The sequence below is a fragment of the Pygocentrus nattereri genome, chromosome 5 (genome assembly GCF_015220715.1).
Source record: "Pygocentrus nattereri isolate fPygNat1 chromosome 5, fPygNat1.pri, whole genome shotgun sequence".
Taxonomy (NCBI): domain Eukaryota; kingdom Metazoa; phylum Chordata; class Actinopteri; order Characiformes; family Serrasalmidae; genus Pygocentrus; species Pygocentrus nattereri.
Window position 1 is genome coordinate 41604305 of NC_051215.1, and position 15114 is coordinate 41619418.

The 15114-nt window shown below is 40.1% G+C and overlaps 2 protein-coding genes across 4 annotated transcripts; both read right to left on the reverse strand.

The window, feature by feature from the left end:
* Window positions 1-4566: 4566 nt before the first annotated feature.
* si:ch211-223p8.8 (dual specificity protein phosphatase 13A family protein) lies at window positions 4567-14975 on the reverse strand. Of its 3 annotated transcripts, XM_037538498.1 has the most exons (5): window positions 14779-14975; window positions 11165-11451; window positions 10858-11075; window positions 10482-10639; window positions 9992-10120 (listed from the first exon to the last, which is right to left on the reverse strand). In XM_037538498.1, the coding sequence occupies exons 2-5, from the start codon at window positions 11323-11325 to the stop codon at window positions 10037-10039; spliced, it is 621 nt and encodes a 206-aa protein (XP_037394395.1). In that variant the 5' UTR covers window positions 11326-11451; window positions 14779-14975; the 3' UTR covers window positions 9992-10036. The 3 variants fall into 3 exon arrangements, with proteins under 3 accessions (XP_037394396.1, XP_037394395.1, XP_017552046.2); XM_037538499.1 differs by lacking the exons at window positions 9992-10120; window positions 14779-14975 and adding an exon at window positions 4567-4821 and having other exon boundaries at window positions 11165-11529; XM_017696557.2 differs by lacking the exons at window positions 9992-10120; window positions 14779-14975 and having other exon boundaries at window positions 10320-10639; window positions 11165-11526.
* zgc:153981 (dual specificity protein phosphatase family protein) lies at window positions 6245-9845 on the reverse strand. Its single transcript, XM_017696559.2, has 3 exons — window positions 9532-9845; window positions 8351-8568; window positions 6245-8010 (listed from the first exon to the last, which is right to left on the reverse strand). The coding sequence occupies exons 1-3, from the start codon at window positions 9654-9656 to the stop codon at window positions 7799-7801; spliced, it is 555 nt and encodes a 184-aa protein (XP_017552048.2). The 5' UTR covers window positions 9657-9845; the 3' UTR covers window positions 6245-7798.
* Window positions 14976-15114: the final 139 nt, after the last annotated feature.

The following is a 15114-nucleotide window of genomic DNA, read 5'->3' on the forward strand; positions in this document are numbered from 1 at the left end:
AGTGATATTGTTTTATGTGCACAAAATCCTGCGTGAAGATTTCTCTGAAAAGGCCTTTTTCTTGCTGTAAGTAGTAAAAGCAGCTGCTTGGAGCAAACTATACTTTTTTATGATGATTTTTGCACACAAAATAATATCAATAGGATGAATGGGGTTAGGGCAAAATATCTGTGATTTTTCTGACCAGTATTGTGACTGTGATTTAAATTGTGATTAATTTCTAGAAATTCCAGGCCTGTTTTTTGAACAAGAAAACCAGCATATCTACATTTTCTGGGTTGCGGGTATGCTGTCACGTGGCTGTGCTTCTGATTGATTTAACTCATCTACAGATGCTTTTCATGAGTTAAATTTAATGGGTTAAATTTCCCCATTTAAAACTCACCAAAACGATATGGTTAACTAAAAGGGGAAAGTTTATGAATGAACTATTACATTGGTTTGACAAATCTGTTGCTATGCAGTCCCAGATAGTTGCTATGTTATACCAAGCAGTTGATAAAATGTTACACCATCAGTATGCAATCCCAAGTGACTGCTGAGATGTTGCTAGGCTGTTGCTATGGTATTCCAGGTGGTTGCTAAGATTTTTCTAGGCCATTCCTATGTCATCCCTGGTGGTTGCTAAGGTATTGCTTGGTCATTGCTGTGGTATCCCAGGTGGTTGCTAATATGTTGCTAAACCATTGCTATGGGATCCCAAGTGGCCGTTAAGATGTTGCTGTTTTGGTGCTATGGTGTCACAGGTGGTTGCTAAGATGTTACTAGGTCATTGCTATGTTATCCCAGGTGGTTGCAAAGATGTTACTAGACCATTGCTATGGAATCTCAGGTGGTTTCAAATACATTGCTTAACCATTACTTTGGGATCCCAAGTGGCTGCTAAGGTGTTGCCATAGTGGTGCTATGGTATTCCAGGTGGTTGCTAAGATGTTGCTAGGCCTTTGCTATGGTATCCCAGATGATTGCCAGACTGTTGCTAGGCCATTGCTGTGGTATCATGGGTGGTTGCTAAGGTGTTCCTTGGCCACTACTATGTTATCCCAGGTGGTTGCTAAATTTGTACATGTGCTAGTATGTACATGTACCTGCAATATCTTTTGTGATTTAAAAAACAACATTGATTCCATCAGCACAGGCACAAAATTACTGTGTAGTCTCTATGATCCTAAGTTCTGTGGTTTTACCTTGAAAACTAGGTCCTGTGTAAATGGTACACCACCGACCCCCCATCCCCCCACCCCTCAAAAAAGTACACTGCTCAAAAAAATAAAGGGAACACTTAAACAACACAATATAACTCCAAGTAAATCAAAATCCTGTGAAATCAAACTGTTCACTTAGGAAGCAACACTGATTGACAATCAATTTCACATGCTGTTGTGCAAATGGAATAGACAACAGGTGGAAATTATTGGCAATTAGCAAGACACACTCAATAAAGGAGTGGTTCTGCAGGTGGGGACCACAGACCACTTCTCAGTACCTATGCTTTCACACTCGTGGTAGCATGAGACAGACTCTACAACCCACACAAGTGGCTCAGGTAGTGCAGCTCATCCAGGATGGCACATCAATGCGAGCTGTGGCAAGAAGGTTTGCTGTGTCTATCAGCGCAGTGTCCAGAGGCTGGAGGCGCTACCAGGAGACAGGCCAGTACACCAGGAGACGTGGAGGAGGCCGTAGGAGGGCAACAACCCAGCAGTAGGACCACAACCTCCGCATTTGTGCAAGGAGGAACAGGAGGAGCCCTGCCAGAGCCCTGCAAAATGACCTCCAGCAGGCCACAAATGTGCATGTGTCTGCACAAACGGTTAGAAACCGACTCCATGAGGATGGTATGAGGGCCCAACGTCCACAAATGGGGGTTGTGCTCACAGCCCAACACCGTGCAGGACGTTTGGCATTTGCCAGAGAACACCAGGATTGGCAAATTCGCCACTGGCGCCCTGTGCTCTTCACAGATGAAAGCAGGTTCACACTGAGCACATGTGACAGACGTGACAGAGTCTGGAGACGCCGTGGAGAGTGATCTGCTGCCTGCAACATCCTTCAGCATGGCCGGTTTGGCAGTGGGTCAGTAATGGTGTGGGGTGGCATTTCTTTGGAGGGCCGCACAGCCCTCCATGTGCTTACCAGAGGTAGCCTGACTGCCATTAGGTACCGAGATGAGATCCTCAGACCCCTTGTGAGACCATATGCCGGTGCAGTTGGCCCTGGGTTCCTCCTAATGCAGGACAATGCTAGACCTCATGTGGCTGGAGTGTGTCAGCAGTTCCTGCAAGATGAAAGCATTGAAGTTATGGACTGGCCCGGCCGTTCCCCAGACCTGAATCCGATTGAGCACATCTGGGACATCATGTCTCGCTCCATCCACCAACGCCACATTGCACCACAGACTGTCCAGGAGTAGGCGCATGCTTTAGTCCAGGTCTGGGAGGAGATCCCTGAGGAGACCATCTGCCACCTCATCAGGAGCATGCCCAGGCATTGTAGTGAGGTCATACAGGCACGTGGAGGCCACACACAATACTGAGCCTCATTTTGACTTGTTTTAAGGACATCACATCAAAGTTGGATCAGCCTGTCGTGTGTTTTTCCACTTTAATTTTGTGTGTGACTCCAAATCCAGGCCTCCATTGGTTAATAAATTTGATTTCCATTGATGATTTTTGTGTGATTTTGTTGTCAGCACATTCAACTTTGTACAGAACAAAGTATTCAATGAGAATATTTCATTCATTCAGATCTAGGATGTGTTATTTGAGTGTTCCCTTTATTTTTTTTAGCAGTGTTTGTCAAGCCAGCTTAATATGTAGGCTATAATAAAAATTGCTTTTGAAATTACCATTGAACTTGTCTTTCTAACAAATTGTCTGCATCAGTCATGGCTATTTGCCATTGTGCAGTTCCAGGGTGTTTGTGTGGAAAGTATTAGAGGCACAGAACTTTATATGCCTTTATTTTTAGCCTGTGTTATTACACAGACTAATGTAAACTCACAATTAAATTTCCCCCATTTCCAGTTGGACTTCTCACCTGCTTAAGTGTACTAAGGAAAAGTCCCCAACGAAGCGCTACCCCCATCAGCCAGTGAAATAGGCTTTAAGGCCCACAGTAATTACAGCTTTTATGAAGTCAATAAAAGGGAATTAACAGCCTGAGTGCAAAAGCCACATGAACCTGTTTCTGTTCATGATCCGCTTTTACTGTAATGCGATACATGAAACAATTCAGCTCACCATGTGATAATCATATGCACTGTAGTTGCTTTAATTTGTTTCTTATTAGCGTGCTTGCTCTGTACAGCAGATCTGTAGGTATATAATAATATATCAAAGTGGTAATTATGCATAATTATTTAGGAAGCAATTATGCTTCATCTGAATACATGGAAAATGCAAAAAAAGCAAATCTATTAACACATTTAGACACTCACTTATTCACTTTAGTGATTTAATTTCCAATGAATTCATCATCAGCAGATGGCAGCAGAGCAACTACTTGTTTAAATGGCAGTATTGAATGGAAGGTTTGTGTGTGTATATGAGTGCCAATGTCTATATATATATATATATATATATATATATATTTGCATATAGTGAAATGCGACATTTATATATCATTTTTTATTTTTTAGTGTCTTTTTGGGGTCATAAAAGAATTAAACAGTACTTAATTGACACTTGCACGATTGATCAACATTGATTGAAGTGATACGTTGTATTTACTTCAAATGTGAATAGTACTGTGCAAAGTCAGTGACTATGATTCATTTATTTAATTTCCAAAGCAGCAATAATGTAAAAGTTATTCATATTTCAGTTCCTGAGGATATAAGGTATAAGATAATCTGCCTGCATAAAGGAAAAAAACAGGTGTTTCTGTCCATCCTTCCATTGTGAGAAGAGAACTCAATGCTATGGGTCCGAAAAGATGTGGGAGAAAAAAGGAACACTTGGATCATGAGAAGCAACCACTGCCTAAGACTGACCATTGGAGGTGTGAAAGACGCAGATTTCTTTAAAAACTGAAAGCAAGTCTCCAAAAAATAATGCAAGCTATAATAAAGACAAAGAATGGACACAGTTAATACTGAAAAATAGGATATTATATTAAGTTGTAGCAGCTTCTGTGTAATTTTCTATTAAATATAATGACTATATAAATGAAATGAAATAGAAAATGAATAACTTGTCCCAGCAAACTTGTAAAGGCTGTTTTGTCTGAAACTAAATGAAGACTAGTCAGTCCTGCACAGTACTGTGCGTCATTTCAACATAAATACACTATATTAACACACCTCCTGTCAAATGTGAGACACACACACACACATACACATACATTTTCCAAGCCGCTATTCCACAAAATTGTATATTTATATATTTATTTATGATAAACAATGTAAAGATTTGAAGGCAGATACAGTGCATCACATATTTCAGTGAACTGATATTAATCTGATAAACTGATAAATGTTCAGTGTCCCTTTTCTTCCATGTAGGTAGTAAGGGGGGGGTGGACTTGTCTTGAGTTCCCTGTTCCCCGTTCCCTGTGTTCCCTGATATACGCAGTTGGCCAAGTGGTTACTGTTTCTTCCTCACTCTTCTCCTTAGTACTGCTACCATGACTTAACAGCATCCGGTGCATGGCAAACAACTAATCAGGAAGCAAAGCTGTGCCATAATTGAATGTTCCCTGAAGGAGATGTGTATCTGGGGGATTGGTGTGTGCCTCTGGCTTCCTCCGGCTGTGCAGCTGCAGGTCGAGCTGTCAGGGCCGCTGCAGGATGGAACAGGCTGGGGGGAAATTGGGCCATGTCTGTTGATGGGTCATACAGCCTAATATTACCACATCATGCTCGGGCAACATGGTGGGATGGTATCAAACACACATGCACCACTTCTGAATGCAGTCATAGTTTAGCACCAGCTCAACTGAGGCGGAAGACATCTTGGTCACAATGCCAGCCAATCCATTCACATCAAATATAAGAACTATGGCATGGATGTTTTTCCTGCATTAACCTGCATTTTCCTCCCAGGCTGAACTAAGATACCGTTTCTCTTCAAAATGAGGAAAAATTTGGGGGAGAACGTATGCAAAATACCAGCAGCTCAGTCACCTGGTTGCTACCTTAGAGGACAAATCCTGGGCAGATTCTGCTCTCATCTCGTTTATAGTGTAGCACTGCCCTCTGCTGGACACATGCAGTAACACAACGAACTGGGAATGGCTCTGTGATGGTCAATTAGTACCACTTTCTAAGACCCTTTTAAGGATATTTCAGCAGCCAGAGCTGATCTGTTTAGTCAAGGTGCATAAATAATAAACAATCATTATGATTGCAGTTCAAAACCAAACTGAATGCTTTGTACAGTGAAAATGAGATACACTGAATTCACTTGATTAAAATATGTACATCATTTCCACAAGAATATAGAATTTCATTAGCACATTTTTCTCTTTCAGTTGATTTACTTTTATCAATAATTGCGCTGGTGTAATATATTTTATTCATATGAAAATTATATACACAGTTAAATCAAGTCAATTCAAAGTTTCAGTCTTTTTTCTCAGGACAACTACCTACAAACACAGGAGTGAAAGGGATATTGTGTCAGTTCAAATGCAGCACATGCATCAGTCTTTTTGTATTGGGCTTACCTTGTTGGATCTCAAGTATCGCTTAAAAAAAGAACCACACCTCTAAGTTATTCCAACCCACAAATATTCAGACTCTGCTGGTTGGCACTTTGCAGCCTGAGTTTAATTTGTGGCTTTGTATGCAAATACCACTTAACCGAGTATTCATTTCTGCTACAAGACTTCAACACACTGTGCCTTCCCAGTGTGTCATCAGACCAGGGATTAGAGTCCTCAGGGGAGCGGATCATAAAACCCCATTAGGGCACATATTTCTCCTGGGGATTACGGTAGGCCTGGTGATACAGCCCCAATTGGAATCACTGTCTACAACAGGAAGAGCTAATTTCATTATCAACCCTGCTTGAAACCCTTTTTTCTCACAAGGATCATTTTTGCAAACAGCATGAATCCAACAACAGGAGATGAGTCTGCCTGTTAACTGCATTGAGTTCTCAGTTCCACCTCAAATTCTAATTGACTATTAATGCACTGCTGTTATGTAACAAAGTGCTCCACCTGGAGGATTACAGGCATATGAAAGGTCTGTAGTTTAATCCTAAATACAAATGTACAACCTTCCACAAAGGCACCTGAATCGCATGCCTGACAAGGCGACTTTATTTGGCAAAGAGTAATTCAGTCTCAGACTGTGTAAACAACATTCATCATCTTAGTTTATCATTTTTATAAAGAGGCAGTAATTTTAGACTGTAGGAAAGAACACAGACAGAAATGAATACAAGCCTGTTTCTAATATAGAAATCATTCCTTTAAATCTTCATATCTGTTCTTTTAATCTGCTATTTTTTCAGTTTTGTTTGAAACACCTCAGCGTCATCTAATTAATCATGAATTTGTGAATCCTGTAATCTGCAACGTGTGGAAATGCATCATCAGTTCCAGGTTCACTAATATTATTGACAGAGATACAGTGAGGGCAAGCACTGGAAGACAAACAGCGGTTAACCAAATCAAAAATGATCTGAATGAACTGAATTAGTCCATTTAAAAAGTGAATTACAAGATTATGACATCAAAGTAATCAAGTACTTTGTAAATCAAATTCATCATTTTCTTCATTGACAGAACATTTCATACACTCTTTGAAATGTATTTACTCAAATCTAAACAACAAAGAGAAATACATACAATAATATACAATGTGTGGAGACTTAATTAAGACCTAATAGTTGACTTACTTCCGCTGATATTTTGAGTTGCTTCACGTGAAATAGTTCATTCTAGAGAATCTTTTTTTTCTTTGGCCTTAAAACTATTTTACCATAGTAGCAGTTAACTGGACGTTTTTAGAAAGTAAATAAAATGGCTATATTTGCACTGCAGATATCATGGCTCCTGGTTCCTATCACCACCAATGCACGTTTCTCTACTATGCACTTTACATCAAATCACTCTGAATGACTTTGTTTATCCCCTTTAAGTTCTGTCTATGTAAGGACCTCACTTTGTATTCTCAGCTGACCCTTACTGAAATAGTGCTGGCTCCCTGGCACATGTTGGAAAATCTACCCGCTTCAGACATCTCACCTAGCCATACCTTTCCCTCTGTTTCTGCTGAAACCTGGGAGCTGCAGTTCAGCTGGCCAACCCTGCCTTTCTTCCCCTACGACTGAGAAGTAAAAATAACCTGTGTTAATAGGCAGTCCTAAACAGCCTCTGCGCTAGTCATGAATCTATACTGTTAAGTAGAGAAACACCCCGCCTGTTTCTGTAGTCTTTAAACAAGGGGTCATCAGTTCTTATTCTGGAGGGCAGAATCGAGCACAGTTCCCTGTGAACTCTGCTAAACTCTGATTCTTAGGACTGGAATTGAATATGCCTGCTGAGGCCTATTCCTGCCGTGTATTTTCACTCTTAAACTCCCCTGCATGTCCTTAAAAAAATCAAACACTTTCAAACTTTTCTTCAACTGGAAGCACTTTTCTTTGACAATGAAAGCAAAAGATTAGCATTTTGTTATAAATCTACATACATCCCAAGCAGAATGTAATTTAAAATAGACAGTTTTACATTTGAATATGTTTTTTCTTTAAAATGGCACAATAGAAATTTATAGACAATGTAAACAATGACTAGTCTCTTGTCACAGCGCTAGACTGTAATGTTTGTGACAGACAGCATTGTGCTGTCAGAGAATTGGACACAGCATTCGTTTTCTCTGCAGCTGTGTGTCCAGCTCAAGAAGGAGGGACAGAAAGTTCCTGTTAGGATAAATAGCTCTCCTCTGTACGACCTTCTGGATGGCACTGCGGAGAGTGAGACGGTGACGTAACATGAGGTAGGCCAGGACCAGTGTAGATGAGCGGCTCACTCCCATAATGCAGTGCACAAGCACCTTTCCTGTGGGTAAGAATAAAAAAAATAATAATTTTTAAATGAGCAATAAGCAGCACCATCACATATTAGTGACTTAGTAGTCGTTTTCACATCGTCAGAGCAGAAGGTAACCTATTTATTTTTCACATTTTATCCACATCAGCTATTACGCACATATTACAGTAATCTAACATGTTTCCTTCATTTCTTCAAGCTTTAATGCTGACTGCTTACAAAGCTCTTGACAGATCAGAGCACTTTAGATTCTAGTCGTAAAAGTTGCATTGATGGTGCTAAAGAAATTGATCAGACAAGGCTGTCTGCTTAAGGCGAGTCATTCGCCTGGCAGTAAAGCAGAACTCACCGTTTTTTTTCTTCAGAGCTTTGTGGATAAAATCACTCGCGGGCCTGAAGTGTACGCTGAGGTCAAACTTGGAGGAGTCCTCTGCTGGGATTCCATAGTAAACAAACTCCTCGCCGTAGTAGCTCTGGTCTCCAATGCTGCCCTGCTTCGAATGGGCAACGTTCAAGATGTGAGTGATGCCCAACTTCTTCAAAGTGGTTCTGTTCTGAGCAATTGCTCTGGACAAAAAAAACAGGAACACATTTTCCCTCAAATAAATTCAGTGGTTTTACATCATCTACTGATTTCATGTCATCTCTGTGGACTGAGTAGCCTTTTAGTCCTGAGTAGTCCATTGCCTGAGTAGTCCATTGCTTTGCTTTCAAATCATGCCATCTTTAAGTACAAAAAAATTGCATTCTCTATATGCATTTTTATTAAATAAAGCTTCAATATTAAGTAATAACTGAAGGGTAAATATCTTATAACATTAGACGTTATCAGTCTAGAAACAATTTATTATTTGCCTCTGAAATATAACCTACAGGACAGTACATCTCATTTAGCCCAGCGATATGCAAGATAATATGCTACCTGTTATATTACTTTTTAGCCTATCAATACACAGACTAGCATTTAGTTTAGTAATATGTAGACTAACCTTAATAGCTATATTATTATTTAGTTTTGTAATATGTAGACTAACATTAATAGCTATATTATTATTTAGTTTAGTAATATTTAGACTAACATTAATAGCTATATTATTATTTAGTTTAGTAATATGTAGACTAACATTAATAGCTATATTATTATTTAGTTTAGTAATATTTAGACTAACATTAATAGCTATATTATTATTTAGTTTAGTAATATGTTGTCTAACATTATACGCTTTATTATTATCTAGCCTAGCATCATGTAACTTAGGCTAACACCACTTCTGTTCAGTCTGTATGTAGGCGGACATTATAAGCTAAGTATGTTTTTATTTATTCAAGCTGAAGGAGGGTTAAAAATATTAACTAGGTTATCTACATTCTCATTACGCCCTAAATATAACGCTACATGGGTCAAAATGAGTAGCTAACGCTACATTTCTATTTAACTCGGCTTCACGTAGGCTAACACTGACGTTATTACTGCTTGGCTCTGCTGTCAGGCTGACAGGCTGTCACAGGCGTTTATTGTGTAACACTTACACGTTACCGATAAATAAGTTCGGCCAGACCTCATCCACGGCATTCAGGTCTAGTGTGCACGTGTCCAGAAGATTCTCCAGCGCTTTGATCTCTGCGAGCCCGTGCTTGTTCTTCTGGTACGTCATTCTTCTGTCTAAAAGTGTCGCTAATAAAGAAAAAATAAGAGGCACAAAACGGCTCGCAAATTTCTTCAACGGTCTCAGCGAGAGCTCCGCGTCGGCCAGTGACGCGGCGTGATCCGCGCGGACAGGTGCTCGGCTCAGCCTGTGTGGACTCGCTAACGGGGAGGAGGGGAGCGGCGCAGTTTCACTGGAGAGGTAAGGGGCAGATTTGAGCGGTGTTGTTTTTCCCCCCACCCGTATTCAGACAAACCCACCGCATCCACCCACTGGGCGGAGTTTGTTGGAATGAAAAGCCCCATTGGCTGGACTTCCTGAGAGGGTGAAATACCTGCCAATCCCAGAGCAGGAGGCTGATTTGTCAGTAAACGGGTGGGAATTAAAAACTAACGCGTTCGAGCGATGAGGCCATGACTGGAGACCATGGTACAGACACAGAGCACGGAGGGGAAATGCTCGCACTGTGCTTCCTAGACACAGAGAAAGCAGCATTTTGGCAACCGCGTTATCAGAGCAAACATGATTATTTATTGTACTAATGTATTGCAAATAAACAGTATTAATATTGACAAAAAAATAAAATAATATTGCACTTATGTAGCTCAGATTAAGAGTATAATACAACCTTGCATGTTCAATCATAACACTTTAAATAAATAAGTAAGGAAGTAAATTATCCAAACATTTATGTGTAAAACAAACGTTCACATTTTGATGTTCAGCCTATTTTTATGGGGTTTTTTTGTACATATATTTCTGAACTGAAGAATTAGGATATGTACATGATGGTCACTCTGGCCTTTGTTTTTTTAACTTTGAGTCCAAACTTACAAGTTGTTTAAGAAATCCTCGATTTGGAAAAATCCACCTCTTCTCTTTAACTTTCAGGATAGCATCCACCAAGGTGTAATTGTGGTAGATCATTAAATAAGCCAAGACCAGGGCAGCAGAGCGACTCACTCCAACAGCACAGTGTACGAAAATCTTGGCTGGGGAAGACATGGCATAAAAAGAGTAGAATGAGCCTAATTTGTTTACCCTGCTAGCATAAATTGCTAAAAGAGCTTTGTATATATGATATGTATGTGTGTGTGTGTGTGTGTGTGTGTACATATGTGTACATATTTTCAAACCTATTATACATTTCAAACCTTTATCAAAGGAAACGCATTTCAGTACATTAAAGAGAAGGACAAAGATGTTATACCTCCAGCAGTGCTGAGAGCCTGATGAATATATTGTGCAGAGGGGTAGAAGAAAGGTGAAATATCAAATGTAGGAAGGTCATTAGCGGCCACTCCATAGTACTTCACTGTTGTGCCATAGAAATCATCACTTCCTTTACAGCACATTTTACCATGAGCAGCGTTCAGAACATGAGTAATACCCAGTCTCCAAAGACCATATCTGTCATGAGACATGTACCTGTAGAAAGGTTAGAAGTATATTATACAACAGGAGATTATTGATTATTGAAGCTGTAAACATATCATAACAAACATGACCAGACTTACATATCTCCCAGAAACAAATTAGGCCACACTTCATCAACATGGTTACATGACAGCTGACCTCCATGTAATATGTCCTCCAGCTGCTCGATAGTGGGACACTCATATAGAACGAAAGTGGAGTCTTTCTCTTTAGCACTTTCGGGAGAATCCACAGTCTCCATTTTCAGTGTTCATGTTTATAAAACGGTGGCGTTGCTCCTGAAACTGTTTGAGTCCGTGAGTGGCATGACCAGGTGTGTGGTCACTGCCTTAACTCCTGTTCTCCAGTAGAAGTCACTGTGTCTGCACTTAAGTAACATGTATAGGCCAAAACAGAAAGAGTGGCATTGAGGGTAGGTCAACAGAATAAATGAACATAGTATTTTATTCTTTGTTTGCTTGAAATCATTTCAACCCGACAGCCTAGATAATTTGACTGATGAGTCATATGCTCCTCCTTATAAAGCAAACTAATAAGGTGGTAACAAAAAAGCTTTTATATAGGAAATATGTGGCGCACTATGTTTGTTTGCACTTCAAGCCACAAATTAAATTCCATAAGCAAATTGTAATACTTGTAAATTTTGTATCATTGTAAAAGTAAGTTTCCTCCTTTTTCAGCCCATGGGTTACCCTTGCCCATTCATATTGACCTTATAAAGAGTGTTTCAGTCCAGACTGCTTATTCAGTGAACAGAGTTTTTGTTTTGTTTTTGCATACATATATTAGTTTTTAACGCACAATAACAAAAATAGGCTGCTTTATTTGGAAGGATAAAGAGAGGTTGGAAAATGGTGATGTTTTGGGCATAAACCCACAGAAATGTTATGAGTGGCCAAAATAATCCAAGAAAAAATGATTGCCCTTTTAAATTATATACTTTAAAACGTAATGAAATGAAAGAGAAAACGATTACAAAGATTAAAAATATTTTTGTCTTAACAGTAATGAGAAGTAAAGCTGTGGAGCTGACCGACATGTCATTGCCGGTCTGGTCATTACTTTCCATCTAGTCTCATGATTCGAGTCTTGCAGTGTCTGGGATTCTTTGCCTCTGAGCTGGAGCTGTCATGCAGCCCGGTCACATAACTTTATATGAATTTCCAGAATCTCACTGGACCAAACTGCTCAGAAAACACAGCGCTATAATAAAGCCACAGTTGATATATAGTTTTACTCTGTTCCTGAAAATAATCTAGTACAACATCTGTGTTTGGAACAGCCCTCAGACTTTTGGTTTTATCACTGGTGACTTCCCCCGTTAGCTAATGCAATCAGCTGTAACTTTCCATCCAAAACCGGCAGCGATGGCAGCCAGAGATTCTGGGGTGTCAGCTTGCAGGAGATATGTCTCCGACTATACAACCCTTTCATTGTATATTCAGTTTTAAAGTATTATATCTTTAAAGGGTAAAGTTCTGTTATTTACAACCCCAATTCCAGTGAAGTTGGGACGTTGTGTAAAACATAAATAAAAACAGAATACGATGATTTGCAAATCCTTTTCAACCTATATTCAATTGAATACACTACAAAGACAAGAAATCTAATGTTCAAACAGATAAACTTTATTGTTTTTTGCAAATATTCACTCATTTTGAATTTGATGCCTGCAACACGTTCCAAAGAAGTTGGGACAGGGGCAACAAAAGACTGGGAAAGTTGAGGAATGCTCAAAAAACACCTGTTTGGAACATTCCACAGGTGAACAGGTTAATTGGAAACAGTTGAGTGTCATGATTGGGTATAAAGGGAGCATCCCGGAAAGGCTCAGTTTTTCACAAGCAAGGACGGGGCGAGGTTCACCACTTTGTGATCAACATTGTTGAGAGTAATGTTTCTCAACGTGCAATTGCAAGAAATTTAGGGGTTTCATCATCTACAGTCCATAATATCATCAAAAGATTCAGAGAATCTGGAGAAATCTCTGCAAGTAAGCAGCAAGGCAGAAAACCAACATTGAATGCCCGTGACCTTCGATCCCTCAGGTGGCACTGCATTAAAAACCGACATCATTCTGTAACGGATATTACCTCATGGGCTCAGGAGCACTTCAGAAAACCACTGTCAGTGAACACAGCTCGTCGCTCCATCTACAAGTGCAAGATAAAACTCTGCCATGCAAAGCGAAAGCCATATATCAACAACACCCAGAAACGCCGCCGGCTTCTCTGGGCCCGAGCTCATCTGAGATGGACTGACGCAAAGTGGAAAAGTGTCCTGTGGTCTGACGAGTCCACATTTCAAATTGTTTTTGGAAATCATGGACGTCGTGTCCTCCGGGCCAAAGAGGAAAAGGACTGTCCGGATTGTTATCAGCGCAAAGTTCAAAAGCCAGCATCTCTGGTGGTATGGGGGTGTGTTAGTGCCCATGGCATGGGTAACTTGCACATCTGTGTTTTGGAGCAACATATGCTGCCATCCAAGCAATGTCTTTTTCAGGGACGTCCTGCTTATTTCAGCAAGACAATGCCAAGCCACATTCTGCACGTGTTACAATAGCGTGGCTTCATTCCCGGACTGTTGAGCAACTGAAGTTGTACATCAAGCAAGAATGGGAAAGAATTCCACCTACAAAGCTTCAACAATTAGTGTCCTTAGTTCCCAAACGCTTATTGAGTGTTGTTAAAAGGAAAGGTGATGTAACACAGTGGTAAACATGCCCCTGTCCCAACTCCTTTGGAACGTGTTGCAGGCATCAAATTCAAAATGAGTGAATATTTGCAAAAAACAATAAAGTTTATCCGTTTGAACATTAAATATCTTGTCTTTGTAGTGTATTCAATTGTATATAGGTTGAAAAGGATTTGTAAATCATCGTATTCTGTTTTTATTTATGTTTTACACAACGTCCCAACTTCATTGGAATTGGGGTTGTATACAACACAGTGTACATGAAGTGTAGATCTTATTTAACCTGTGACTGTCACTCTTTAATAGTCTAAATGGACCGTTGGCTTTTAGACTGATGGTCAAAATCTATCACAACAACCTGCAAACTTTCTTAACCCTTTGTTTTGGGCCTGTGTGTGGAGTTTTGGAATAAAATGAATCAGGAATTTGAAATCAAATTAGTATTATTCTGAACCAAACTAATTGCTTAGTGTTTAACTGAAACTGCAGAATCAAGACATTTTTAACACATAAAAATTGAAAACGGACTCCAATCTGGGCCTCAGAATTGCTCTAAATATACAAATGAACCTAAATATACATACATCATTACATAACTACTGTTCTTAGGTCACACAGTGCACTCAGTACTACAGTAAGTTAGCCCCGCCCATCCACGAAGAAGCGTTTCAGTCCAGGCTGCTTTTTGAACGAGGACACAGGACAGCCAACCAGAACAGAGGTCATTTACATAATCAGTCTTAAAGCCACAGTAACCACAACAGCCATTTTAATTCTGGGATTCAGAGAGGCTGGAACAACGTTAATGTCTTAAAACAATAACACTCCTTACATCCCAAACTGGGAAAATGTAATCCAACTCTAGCTGCTATATATTCTTTTAGAAATAAACCCGCTAGTGTCCAACACATTTTTACCAACATATTGTTTTCGGTCACAATGTACAGTACATACACTTAATGAGACTTAAAGAGAGAGCTGAGGTAATGCTAAGACTGACCGCCATCAGGCTTCACAGCGTCACCATTAATTTGAACTGCGACTGCGCAAAGCCTCTCATCATCATCATCATCATCATCATCGTCAGCGTCATCGTCGCTGTTTGCTGCCGCCGTGTATGCACGCGCTTTCTCCATGCGTTCGGTAGGTCGGGAACGGCTCGCGTCTGTTTGGAGAAGTTGGGAGTGGAGCTGTGTGGAGAAGGAGAACGGACGTTTAGGTTAGCACACCAGACGTTTCTGCCCTGTGAACCGATGTTACAGCCCTGTAGTTGATTTGATTCACCCCGGGTTTCATTTTCTTTTCTTGTCTTTGCCCAGGAAGGAACTCAGGGGCC

Excerpts from the sequence above, each read along its gene's own strand:
- si:ch211-223p8.8 (XM_037538498.1), bottom strand. The coding sequence starts at position 11,325 with ATGGAGACTGTGGATTCTCCCGAAAGTGCTAAAGAGAAAGACTCCACT. Across the intron at positions 11,076-11,164 it reads AATTTGTTTCTGGGAGATAT|GTACATGTCTCATGACAGAT; the intron begins GTAAGTCTGGTC and ends ACCTTTCTACAG. Across the intron at positions 10,121-10,481 it reads GAGGATTTCTTAAACAACTT|GAAGCACAGTGCGAGCATTT; the intron begins GTAAGTTTGGAC and ends CTCTGTGTCTAG.
- zgc:153981 (XM_017696559.2), bottom strand. The coding sequence starts at position 9,656 with ATGACGTACCAGAAGAACAAGCACGGGCTCGCAGAGATCAAAGCGCTG. Across the intron at positions 8,569-9,531 it reads AACTTATTTATCGGTAACGT|AGCAATTGCTCAGAACAGAA; the intron begins GTAAGTGTTACA and ends TTTTTTGTCCAG. Across the intron at positions 8,011-8,350 it reads AGCTCTGAAGAAAAAAAACG|GAAAGGTGCTTGTGCACTGC; the intron begins GTGAGTTCTGCT and ends TCTTACCCACAG.